This window comes from Vombatus ursinus, unplaced genomic scaffold (assembly GCF_900497805.2).
Source record: "Vombatus ursinus unplaced genomic scaffold, bare-nosed wombat genome assembly UNPS02014786.1, whole genome shotgun sequence".
Lineage (NCBI taxonomy): Eukaryota > Metazoa > Chordata > Mammalia > Diprotodontia > Vombatidae > Vombatus > Vombatus ursinus.
In genome coordinates, this window is record NW_020954564.1 from 21,922,155 (window position 1) to 21,935,369 (window position 13,215).

The 13,215-nt window shown below is 35.5% G+C and overlaps 1 protein-coding gene across 2 annotated transcripts in view; it reads right to left on the reverse strand.

Moving 5' to 3' along the window:
* Positions 1–13,215, reverse strand: part of LOC114047024 (putative ATP-dependent RNA helicase TDRD12) — an 82,107-nt gene that overhangs the window by 47,932 nt on the left and 20,960 nt on the right. For both annotated transcript variants that reach the window (XM_027867681.1, XM_027867680.1), the window contains exons 4-8: positions 12,529–12,665; positions 11,194–11,313; positions 9,061–9,116; positions 7,064–7,149; positions 3,768–3,954 (exon numbers count right to left, since the gene is read on the reverse strand). In XM_027867681.1, the coding sequence (XP_027723482.1) occupies positions 3,768–3,954; positions 7,064–7,149; positions 9,061–9,116; positions 11,194–11,313; positions 12,529–12,665 (586 nt within the window). The remainder of the gene's footprint in view (positions 1–3,767; positions 3,955–7,063; positions 7,150–9,060; positions 9,117–11,193; positions 11,314–12,528; positions 12,666–13,215) is intronic.

A 13,215-nucleotide genomic window follows, 5' to 3' on the forward strand; every position in this document is an offset into this window, starting at 1 on the left:
GAAATAAAAGCCTGCTTCCATGTAAGAACATTTTGCATATGAAAATCTGAGTATAAAACAAATCAAGCTTGACTTCTACATTAAAATGAATTTGCAGAGTGAAATAAGTGGTTAAATTTATAGACATTAAATCTGAAAAGACCTTTACAGAAGCCAACATGTAAAACAATATTGCTGTAACTTTGTACACAGTACGTTTCGCTTTACATCAGCTCACGTAAGTCTTTCCAGGTTTTTCTGAGAGCATCCTGTTCATCATTTCTTATAGCACAATAGTATTCCATCATAATCATACACCACAATGTTTAGCCATTCCCCAATTGAGGGGAAAACCCTCAATTTCCAATTTTACATTACATCTCAATGTAGAACAGTTTCCTAGAATTTAAGCTAATTTAACTTATTAAATATCTAAGCATCTTCTATGTGCTAGACACTGAGAATACAAAAATGAAAATGAAGACTGTGCCTACCTCCAGGAGCTTACAGTCCTGTCTCCACTCACAGAGGTCCCCATTCCCCTCACTGAGACCTCCATCACCTCTCACCTAGATGCCTGTAATAGCATTCACCTAGTCTCCCTGCCTTAAGTCTCTCTCCACTCCAGCTAATCCCCCACTTATTTACTAAAGTGATCTGACCATGACAGCGCTTTATAGATATTAATTTGTTTGATCCTCACAACCCTGGGAGGTAAGGGCTGTTATTATCTCCATCTGACAATTCAGGAAACTGAGGCAAATAGAGGGTTGGTCACACAGCTACTTAATATTGCATACTTAGATATGTGCATGTCTCCCCCCATCAGAATGTACACTTCTTGAAGGCACTGACTTTCACACTTAGCATAGTGCCTGACACGCTGTTAGTGCTTAAGTAGTTGTTGACTGACTCAAAGTGAGCAGGGTTCATAGCCTGAATCTGCTATTTACTGCCTGGCGTGACCTTAAATAAATCCTTCCACTTCTCAGTCTCAGTCCCTCCTCTATGAGGGGGCTGAACTAGAACAGGTATCAAACCAGAGGCCAACGCCTCCCCACCCCCAGTGTCATCCTGCAGCCCACTGGAACCAAACTAAAATGTAACTGGTACACGTTTAACAAAATAAAAATTTAATTCAACATAGATAATGTTAGTTTGTGGTTTTCTTAGTTAAGATGCAACCTACATGGATCCATTTCTATTTGAGTTTTATACCACTGGACTAGACCCCACATGGGGTTGCGTAACTGAATGTGGGGATCATGAAAAATTTGGCAACGGTAAAAGGTTTCTGAACGTGCAATGACCAAAAATTAATTCAAAATCAAATGTGTGATGAATCTGAGGTGTTTCTGGCAGTGCTTACCCATGTTGCATCGCATGACTTCACTGAATTCTTGGTTCTGAACACAAAAGCGCACTTTGCACTATGTGTGCCATCACACCACGCAACACCAATGAAAGCTGCCAGAAACACCTCGTCTCAGAATCAAGACTATTGTATATAATGAATTGCAGTGTTTTTATTGTACACACAAAGTTTTCTGCTCTTACAGAAACAAAACAGTTTAATTATGAAAATAAAGACTTTTAATATTTTCCTACCGTCATTCCTCAGCATTTAAGTATCAGATTAGTATATCTTTGGATTTTATTGTGTTAGAATGTTTTATTTTGGGGGCAGCTAGGTGGTACAGTGGATAGCGCACCAGCCCTGGATTCAGGAGGATCTGAGTTCAAATCTGGACCTGAGTTCAAATCCGGCCTCAAACACATAACACTCACTAGCTGTATGACTCTGGGCAAGTCACTTAAAACCCAAATGCCTCAAAAAAAAAAAAAAAAAAGAAAGAAAGAAAAAAGAACAGAATGTTTTATTTTTTAAATAGCTGTTATCTCCTTCTTTTACAGAAACATGAATCTTTAATTGCAACAAGACAAAAGCCCTTTAATAATATTTCTCCACCATCACCGCTACATATGTATGTAAGTGTGAACATCATTTTTAAATTTTTATTTATTTATTTATTTTGTGAGGCAATCAGAGTTAAGTGACTTGCCCAGGGTCACACAGCTAGTGAGTATCATGGGTCTGAGGCCAGATTTGAACTCATGACCTCCTGACTTCAGGGCCAATGCTCTATCCACTGTACTACCTAGCTGCCCTCAGAATGTCAATTTTTTAAACAAAGAACAAACAAATGTAATTTCATAAATAAAGCTAGTATTTATTTGAGAAATTATTAGCTATATTTATTTATATTAGGACAAAAATATTTTTGGTTATGGATAAGTGGCTAAATTTAGACAAAAGAGGTAAAAATACTGATGACGATGCAGCAGAGTTTTTGCTACCAGGTTGTAGTACACCTAAATTGACAAGAAAAATAAAATATGTTGAATCATGTGGCTCTCAAGAGGGTGAAGTTAAAAGAGATTACTGAAATTCAAAGATGAAGTTGTTATATTTTTGACTGAGAGAAATCTGATTTTGTTAATTTTTTTCACAATGACTTATGGCTTTCAAAAGTGTGTTGTCAGATATTTTCGAAAAACTAAATGAGTTAAACATGTCGCTTCAAGGAAAAAAATTGTAACATTTCTGTTAAAAGATAAAATTGAAAGTTCTACTAAAGATTTTATAATTGAAAATAAACTTCCCAAAGATTTAATTATAAGAGTTATAATTGACCATCTGAAGTGCCTGGAGACACAGTTTCAGAAATATTTCCCTTCAAATTTTGATTCTAAAAAACTAAGTTGGGTTCATAAACCATACTCATTTGAAATAAAAAATATCAGTCATCTGACATTAAAAATTCAAGAAGAATCTGCCGAGTTATCAAGTAACACGTTAAAAACTTGAGTTTCCCAAAAAATTGTTTAATGATTTTTGGCTTGGGATTAGAACAGAATTTCTAACAATTTTTGAAATGGCCCTAAACACACTTCTGCCATTTTGTACTACATATTTACGCGAAGTGGTGTTCTCAGCATTGAGGATTATAAAATCAAAATATCAATCAACTCTGAAAACTATTGAAAACGTCCTACATCTTGCAGTATCAAATATTCCACTAAGATTTAATTCTTTATGTAAAAATAAACAAGCACATCTCTCATTAGTATTCAAATTTGCTTTGGTCTTTAACAAATGGTAAAATTAAATGTATACCAAAGAATTGTTTTAAAATAAATTTCTTTATGATTTATTCAGTAAATGTTTGATTTGAATACTTATTTATATACATATATACTGGGGGTCACATAAAAAAATTTCTCAGGTGAAATGGGATAGCAAGTCAAAAAAGTTTAAGAAGTCCCAGACTAGATGACCTCTAAGGCCCCTTCTCTCATTTAATCTATGACCCTACTAGAATAACTATGCCTGAACAATTCATAATCTTTTAGCCTAATGATAAAATTCAGTCAAGCTGGTCCTCAGATAAGAATCCATCAGTGGACCTGTCATGGTCTAAAGGTGTAGATTTCATGAAGCAATGGTGATGCTGTCACAGGATCACAGATCTACACCTGAAAAGCACCCAAGAGGCCATCTAGTTCAACCTCATTTTACAGATGGGAAAATTGAGGTGCAGGGACATTAAGTTAATTGCCCAAGGTGATACGGGTAGTAAGAATCAGAGATAGGATATGAACTCAGGTCCTCTGACTCCACAACAGGATAGGACTTTAGTGGAGTATACTGAGCTAGTTCTCTTTGAAAGAGATGACTAAAAACATAAAGATATTCAACATGTTTTTGCATGTGAAGTAATACATACCTTTTTCAAGTTTTTCAGGAATCTTTTCTTGCAACAACATTGGCCAAAGAGCAAGTGCAGGATTGATTTTATCTGGAGGGGATTCCACACTCTTTGGTGTAGCTTTCTCTGGACAATCAATTTTTTTTTCCTTGGGTGTTACATAACAAGCAAAGTTCTTTGCAACCAGATCATCATTAACACATACCTTTAAAATTAAACACATAAGTATTGAGAAGGAATAAAGCTAAATGACAGTTAATTCTGCTAAATGGTACCACAAACTTTAAGTGGCATTTGGCACAGTGCCTAATGGTAAAGAATAGCCTGCTTCGCCCCAAGGCCACAGATCAGGGAAGAGAGTTACATCTTCATCTTCTGAGATATCCCCAACTTCCTCAGTCCCACCTACTGCTAACTTCCAAGACTCCTCATAGGTCATTCTTTCACCCCAAATAACTTCTTTATATGTGTTTAGCAACATATCTTCTTTACCCTCCAAAAACCATTTGAAGTCCCCCTCTTGACACCTGACCTGGTCTTTCAGAGTAGTGCAAAGCTGGAGGAGCTGGGTTAGAATCCTGCTTGTGATACACTACTTACTCCTCCCTGTGTCATCTCGGACAGGTCACTTCACCTCTCTAGGTCTCTGTTTCCTCTTCTGTGAAATGAAGGGCTTGGACTAGATGACCTCTAAGTTACTGTTTGCGCTATGTTTATAATCCTTCATTCACATTATAAAATCCAGCATCATTTCAGTTACAAAAAGACTTAAGTGAGTAGTGAGAACTATCCCCATTTTCTCTTCTGAAAGTTGATATGAAGGGGTTTTTCCATACCATGATTTAGACCTATTTGGGGAGATAAAAATTTGGGTGTGAGGGGCCCTCCTCCTGGATGTTAAGAGGGTCACCTTAAACAATGGCATTGTAGGATATAGTAGGCCTGTGTCTAGTCAGATTTGGGGTAACTTTAAAAAATTTTTAATTTCTACCTTGAATCTTCAAAAGCTATTTTCTGCTGACCAGATCTGATTCAATTAAAAATATAGTGTCTTAGCATACACCCCAATTAAGATCCATAGCTATAATAAAATGCCATTAATTTGGACTGTATTGATTCTTATTTTTTTGGCAAATATCAACAGGAACTGGGATATTTACCTTTATCATAGTGTTCTCAAACTTTTTGGTCTTAAAATCTTTTTATACTCTTAAACTTCAGTGAGACCCCAAAGAGCTTTTATGTGGGTTACATATCTATTGATATTCACCATATTGGAAATTAAAGTGTCTTAGAAGTATCATGAAAATAATTTTGACATCAGAGACCCCCAGGAAGGGTCTCAGGGACCCCAGAGCTTCCAGACCACATTTTGAGAACCACTGCTTTAACAACTGATTGTTAAATAAATGGGGTTCAGACTGGTGATTCTATTAGTGTTAGAATTTTGGTATAAAACTCCTCTCTACCAATGTAGCTGCAGAACTTTAAAAACTTATGATTTTTAAAAATTTCCTGGGGCACTGAGAGGCTAATTTGCTCCAACAGAAGCCAAGATCTTCTTGACTCCCTCTACTCCACCATAATTCCTATCACTCTTCATCGACAATGCAAATCAACAGTGCCAACAAAGCTGACTCAGAAGTGTTTAAAATACTGCATAAAGGGGAAAAAACCTTTTAAAGCATCTTCAAGTATGTCTGAAGGTATTTATATAGATATGCCTAATTATAATTTTTATTTATTATAAAAGAAAACAGACACAATTTCTAATCACTTTTACAGTTTAGTCAGTCAAGAATGAGTTAATATGTATAACTTAAAGTAATGCAAATGCATTTTAAAAAAAATTTTATAATTCAGACTGATCTGAGTCTAAATTAGGGACATTTCACTGAACTACAAATACCTTTTTATTCTAATATAATTCTATTTGAAAACAGTCAGTTCCCAATTAACTGTCTTTGGAACATTCACTTATCTATGGTCAAATTTCTAAGGGTAGCTTGGCTTTCCCCTGCCATCCAGCATGTTTTTTCAGGCTACCAACTTTTTGAACAACAAGGGCTTGGCTGATAGAGGAGATAAGCTTTCCTACTTTCTTTTTGTCCCCAATGCCTCAATTCCAATTTTGGATATTTTTTAAAAGTAAAAGACAATCTGTCAAATCCATCACAAAGTTGAGAGACACATAAAAGTCAGTTAAGGCTATATTTCAAACATCATCCTAACTCAATTAGGACAAAATTTTAGTTTACTATAGCTACAAAATATTCTATTAATATAAGCAGCATTGCAGAATAACAAAATAGCAATCACTGGACCGGAAGAAGCATAGGATGAAACTCATAACTAGAATATGACTCAGGAAGAATATACTCTATTCAAAAGAAACACAACAGAGGGAGGAGAGCAGGACAACAGTTTATATATATTTAAAATTTCTAAAAATTTTCTGATAAACAATCTAATAGAAGCATTTCAATTTACAAAGAGGCTTATATAACTAATTATAAACTTGATATGTATAGTTTTTAATAGTTTGTATATGTTAAAGTGGTAACAAAACTACTCTTTGTTCCCTTCTGCCCTTTTTCTTCTGTGCACTGAAATAATGTGATAGCACATAAATATATATATTTGAGCATCTTTCCCTGTGCCGCCCCCCAAAAAAATCTGAGGATTTTAGTGGATTACATGCTCAATACAAGTCAACATTGTGACGCTGCACCTAAGAAAGCTAATGTGGCCTTGGCATGGCACCCAGAAATAAGGTGGTGGCAGGCTAATGCTACATTCTGTCTTGAGTAGGTCACATGTGGAATACTATGCTTTGTCCTAGGCACGACATTTTAGTTAAGACAAAGTAGGGTAACCAGAATACTGAAGTGACTCAAGTTCTAGGAATATGAGGTTAGAATTAGGAATATTTGGCTTGGAGAAAAACAGATTTAAGAGGGAAAATAAAGTATTGTTCAAGCATCTAAAGCACTGGCCTTTGGAAGAATTAGATTTCTTCTCTATTGGAAGGAAGAGGGTGAAAGTTGACAAGAGGCAAGTTTAGGCTTGACGCAAGAAAAAAACAAACTTCATAACAATTAGCCGTATTCCAAAGTGGCATGGGCTGGCTGCTTTGGGCAGATAACGGCTCCCCCTCACAAGTTCTATGAGGGCTGGACCTGATCATTAGAAGGGACAGGTAACAAGTAACAGGTGGATTCTATGGCTTCTGATGCTTCTTTCCACTTTAAAATTCTAAAAGTGTATGATTCCAAATCCAGAATTTTTTCCACTACAAATTGATCTTGACTTACCTTTTCATTTTTTATAGTTACATAAAGGTAAACATCAAAAATATCTTCTTCCATACCACATAATTTCGCTTCAATATGTGTAGTTGCTAAGTATAAATAATAGAAGTGTCATTTATATGGCAATAAAACAAAAATATCTTTGAAATTTCAAATTAAATATCATTCAACTTTTAATTTTTTAGAACTTATGACTATGCTAATTGGCATTAAAAAGACCATGCTAACAATCAGATCATTTTCTTTTGCACTCTTCTTTATACATCTATCACCTGGTACCTTTAACTTGAAAATCTCCCCTACTCTTCCCAGCAAAAGAAGTCCTAACAACCATCCATGATAACTCTCTGCAACCTCCCCCCAAAAAATGGCGGGGGGCAGTAAATAAGGTTTAAAATGAAGGCAAGGCATTACAGAAGTGAGAGAGAACGGGTCCTTGATGGCAGGGACTGTTTCATTTTCATCTTTGTACTCTCAGCGACTGGCACAGAGAAGGTACTCAATAACTGCTAGCTAAAATGAATGTTAAGCCTGAGAATTCTGGGCAAATGAATCTTCAGTATAAGGAAGCTCCCTACATGGGGATTCCTTTCATTATTATACTTTATGGGTTTGTATCCTTTGTTGGACCATCTTTACTTTTACTCATATGAACCACAAAAGCTCAATCCTTGGGCTTTTGCTCCATGCTTCTACACTAATTTCCTCAGAGAAATCACCTTTTTTACCTTAGTATTGTTAACTAAGTCAAACAAATGACTCCAGAGACAAATGTCTCATATATCCAAATGCCTATACAGGACAATTCTACTGAAATACTCCATCATTATCACTTGAAATGACTAAAACTAAATTCATCATATTCCCAACCTCTGGGCCCAAACCAGTGCCTTCCAAAATTAACACCATTTCTAGTAAAATGACAACTTCTTTCTTGTAACCTCAAAACGCTCGAGATTATTCTTCCTTCTTCCCTCTCCTTTGAAACTGATATCCAGCTAATCACCAAGTTTTGTCATTTCTTCCTTTCCAACATCTGTCAGATTTATCTTTGTAAATTCCTAGGACCAAGACCCTGACGTACTGGCCCTCCTGTCATACCCAGACTAGTGCAACTGTATCATAGCTCTTCCTGCAAATGCTGCAACGTTTTTCAGTATTTCCAAGATCTATGCTTGCATCAAAGAGGGTACCCCCTTTTACTGATACAGATCACAATCTTTCTATATATAGGTTTTTCATGAATTATAGTGGCTTTAAATTCATGAGATGACAGCCAATCTTCTGGTGATTAATGTCTTTGGACTTTGCTATGGTGGTCCTCAGACTAGAGGACATCAGTGCATTCCCTGGCCTATTCCTATAAAACACACACACATACACACACACACACCCCCGACACCCCCCCCCACCCTACTTATTCCAATATTTACAACTCTACTTGCGGTTTACACCAGTCCTACTCTCCTACAACATTTCGTGCCCCCTCCCCTTTCATCCATCTAAACAAATCCTATCCACCCAAGACCCAATTCAAGGCCTATTTCCTCCACATTAAAATTCCTACAATACTTATGGTGAATAGTATACAATTAACAATCTTGTAGTACCTCATAAGATATGCTATTTATTTCTTGTCTAACAATCACACTGAAAGCAGGGATCATGTATTATACACAGGCACCCAATCTACTGCTAGTTACAAAGTAAACATTCATATCCACGCTAGAATTACTAGTATGCTTTTTCCTACTCATGATATAAAGAAGCTAACTACAATTTTAAAATTCAGACATATTGACAAATTTAGGAAGAAAACAGTAATTTTTATGAAATCTTTAGTTATCTACATAGCAGGCCCTTCTCTCTCCTCTCTCATGAATTTGATCATTTCAGTGTTTGAAAAAGTGCCTTATCAAATTAAAAGTAACTATGATATGAAATCCAAACAAGTAAGAATGCATAATCATAAGGACTGCTTCTTCTTTTACTTGTCTTACCTTTTAGAATATTCTGAAAGTACTGAATAGCAGCACCATCCCATTTCTTAGCAGGTCTAGAAAAATATTGAACACAAATAAATTCATTTTTTCACTGTAAGGATTATCATAAGAACCACCTGATATTGATTGTTCTTAATTTTGTGGGTTTTTTGCATTAAATTTTAATATTGTTGATTTACTTTACTTGACTGTACTTGTTACAAAAGGGTTATCTTAGAAGGGGGAGTCACTGGGAAATGACTGTGCTGTATAAAAAAGCATCAGTAAACATTTAAAATATATATATATATACACACACATACATATATCTATCTATCTAATAGCCTGAATATAATGATAAGAGGGGATATAAAAACCCTTTCCCTCTGTGGGTAGTAGAGATGGTTTTGATGACCATGACAAGTCTATCCTATGGTGCTGCTGTCTACACTAAAGGAGAAGAACTGAACATTGCTATGCCTGGAGTAGCAGTCAGTGCCTCATTTCAGATCTTCTGTCATCCTAGTCACCCTCCCTCCTCTGGATAGTTATCAGTTTGCCAATTGTGACAACTAGAACCAAACACAGTATTCCTGGATACTGTCTATCCAGGAGAAAGGAGATTAGAACTAAGAACTTCGTTCCTATTACCTTACTAAGTACTATCAGCAATGACCCTAATTTGGATTGCAGAACTGTTCACATTTCCCTTAAGAATCCCTGTCCCATAAGAAATTTCTAAATAACATATTTAAGTTTTAATAAGCCTAAATTTACACTAAGACTTTTGGGACATTTTTGATACATACACACACACACACGTTACATGTCTATATGTTATACATAATATACAAATGATAGCTTAATTTTGTCTCTAAAATAAGCGCACAGGAAAGATGTTATATGTGTGCTGAATGTATGCCAGACAAACAGGCCTAGCAAGAGACTAGCTGCACCAAGTCATGAAGCATTTAAATAATGCAATGAATGACAAATCAAAAGGCTTCCTAAGGGAAAATTAAGTAGGTTCAGTGTACATTCTTACCTTTCAATGATGATTAGAGGACAGCTATCATGTTCTACTCTAAAATGTCACCGTCAAGGAAAGAATAATGAACTAGATGATACCCTGCATTTATGAGTTGAGTTGGAAGAAATGCTGAAACAACTCCCAAAGCAAGTAAAGGAGAATGAAAAGGCAGATCAGAGACAAGAGACGAAGGATAAATGAGAAGGCAGAGGCCAGGGAGGAGGTAAAGTTGTGACACAGCTGAACAGGGAAAGAAGTAAATCTGAAGCATCAATTAAGGAACAAGAAAGTGGTAGAAAGGGCAAGAAGTAGAGATTGGCTAGAAATAACATATCAGGGAGAGGAGGACAAGGTTGACAATGACAGGGATAAATAAAAGAAAAAACAGATTACCTAAAGGAGTTAAGGAATAAGAGACTATAATCCAAGGAATCATGTGAGGCAGAAATAAGCAAGGCTAGAAGAAGAGCTTAAGTATCATCAGAAAATAGCTCAGTAGCTCAAGAAAAGGATGGCACGGCACGACGAGGTAAAGACGATATGGAAAGGAAGCATCACAGACAGAGAAGAGGCCACAGGAAAGGGAGACAAAGTGACTAGTGGAGAAGGAAAGAAGAGAAGGTGATGAGTGAATGGGACTCAATAAATGTTTGTTGAACAGGAAACAGAAAGAAAAAGGGGTAAATTTGAAAATGAGAGAAAGAATCAACACAATGTTACAGGGAAGCAGAGTTTTTGAAAAAGAAAGAGAGTAAAAGAGTAGCCCAGGAATAGAAACTATTTGCATTACAAATGTCTTACAATTTTCAGTTATTCATAATAATTAGAATAACTAGAAGGAACTTCAAGAATATACTCGGGCAACCATAAGCTCAGTTATAGACAAATTAAATATTAGGCAGTATAGTTGGAAGGTTCATTCTGCCAAGTTTTAGGGAACTTTTGCTCAAGTGAAATATGAAAGAATTTTATAAAAGGAAACAGAATATACAGGATTCACACATCATACTAAAAATATCGCTTTGGCAAACCTTAACACCAGTGAAAAGGTGTAATCTAAATATTTTACATTTGATTAAAGAATATAAGACTATTCAATATTTCTAAGAAGCCATACTTACACGATTTCTGCATTATCTTCACTGAAGTCAATATGTAACGTGACTGGTTTTGTGCAGTATAGTCTAAACTTTTTTGCCCTATAAGGAAGTCGCATGAAAGCTTCTACTGCAACTCGGATGCTTAACAATAGCAAAACAGATATAGATTCATTGCATAAATACTGGGTACAAAGTAAACACTTAATAAATGACATTTCATTCATACATAAAAAGGTGATAACAATAAAATATTTCTCTCAAACATGATTAATTCAGGGCATTTACAGCTATATAAAGAACCCACACATAAATCAGTACTTCTTTTTGTCAAATTAAATCTCAAAGGGTTAAAGAACTCAGAGTCATAACATCTAAAGTACATTTAGGTAGCAAAAACAAAACAAAAATGGATAAAAATTAGAAGGTTCATTGATTAATAAAACATTTTAATTCAATTTTTAGTACCCAGTACAAATTTTTATCAAGTATTTTGGCAAATGAGCACCTCAGTTATACTATTTGCTAACTTGGTATGTAACAGGTGGAGGGATGGGGCATTGATAACACCATATTCAACATTTTAATCTCAATTCTTCTAAAACTTATGACAATCTGTTTTCCAACTAAAGTGGTCCCTTAGCATTTGTAGTATAATCATCTGCATGAATAAATAGTTACTTACATAACACAGTTAACGAACTTCCTTAAACATAAAGCATCTCCTATCTCTTGGATAACTTAGGTACTCTGCTGTTTGGAGGTTTCATATTAGATGCCAAATAAGGTGCCTTCAAAATCTAATTCTATCATTCTTTTGCTTGGAAACTAACCAAATTTATGGTGTGACAGTTTCTCAAAAGAACCAAACTCTAAGAGAAAATCTAAATTATTTATGCACCTGTTAACAAAATAGCTCCCACTAAAACAAGAAAATTAAACAGAAAATAAGGAAGGTTCTAGCAGAGAAATAGATCATCACAAAAATCACAGAGCTAAGAGAACCCTTCTCTCTAAGTCTACATGGAGGTTCTTTATTACAGCCAAGCTCCCTACAGGCATAATTCCAGGATTTGCATTTTTTCAGAGCTGTGATGTCCTAGTTTTGATTTAAGTACAGCCTGCAAAAAGATGGGTAAGAGAAGAAAAGTATCCTTTGTCTGATCCCTATGGCCTACTTTTTCCTCCAATCACTGAATACAGAGTTGAGCCAGCTAGTCTTTCCTTCTCAAAGCTATATAATACCAGTTCCTTTAATCTTTTCACCAAAGACCTTGTACTCCAATACGTTAATATGCAGATTTAAAATTTTTCCTAAAAAAAAAAAAAAAAAAAGAAAGGCTCACAAAGTCTACATACTTCTTTGATTTTACAGGAATATATTTGGCAAAATCCACCAGGAAGCATTCTGCCAAATAATGGTCTGCAGAGGACATGATTGACTTAATAACTGCCCTACACCAGCACTTCAGTTCCTGACAATAAACCACACAAGCCTGCAAAAACAAACAGATAAAAGTTTCTTGGTTGTATATTAACATCACAAATCACAGAATCAAAGAATTAGAGAACTAAAAGAGGCACTGGAGAATATTTTATGCAAACTCTTTATTTTTGCAGATAAGGAAATCGCAATTCAGCAAAGCTATTAAAGTGACTTCATCAGTGGCACAACTGAGGATAGAAACCAGCTCTTCTGACTTCTAGTTCAATGCTCTGCACACTACTACATCTTGCTGCCTCTTGACTTGGGAAAAGTTTTGAAGAAAGAGAAGAGTAAAGGAAATGTATTATCACTTCAAATAAAAAACAAGTTTCAAAACACAATGCCTATGCTTAACTTCAAGGTAGCAAAAAGACCAGTAGTGCACTGTATATAGTGCTTTATCAGTTTACACATCTCTTACCTCAAAACAACCCTGTAGGTTTAGCAATACAAATATAATATCCATTTCATTGATGAAGAGGCTGAGGCTCAGTGGATTTAAGGGATTTGATCAAAATCATACAATTAATAAGTAGTGCGGCAGGACCTGAACTCTGGTA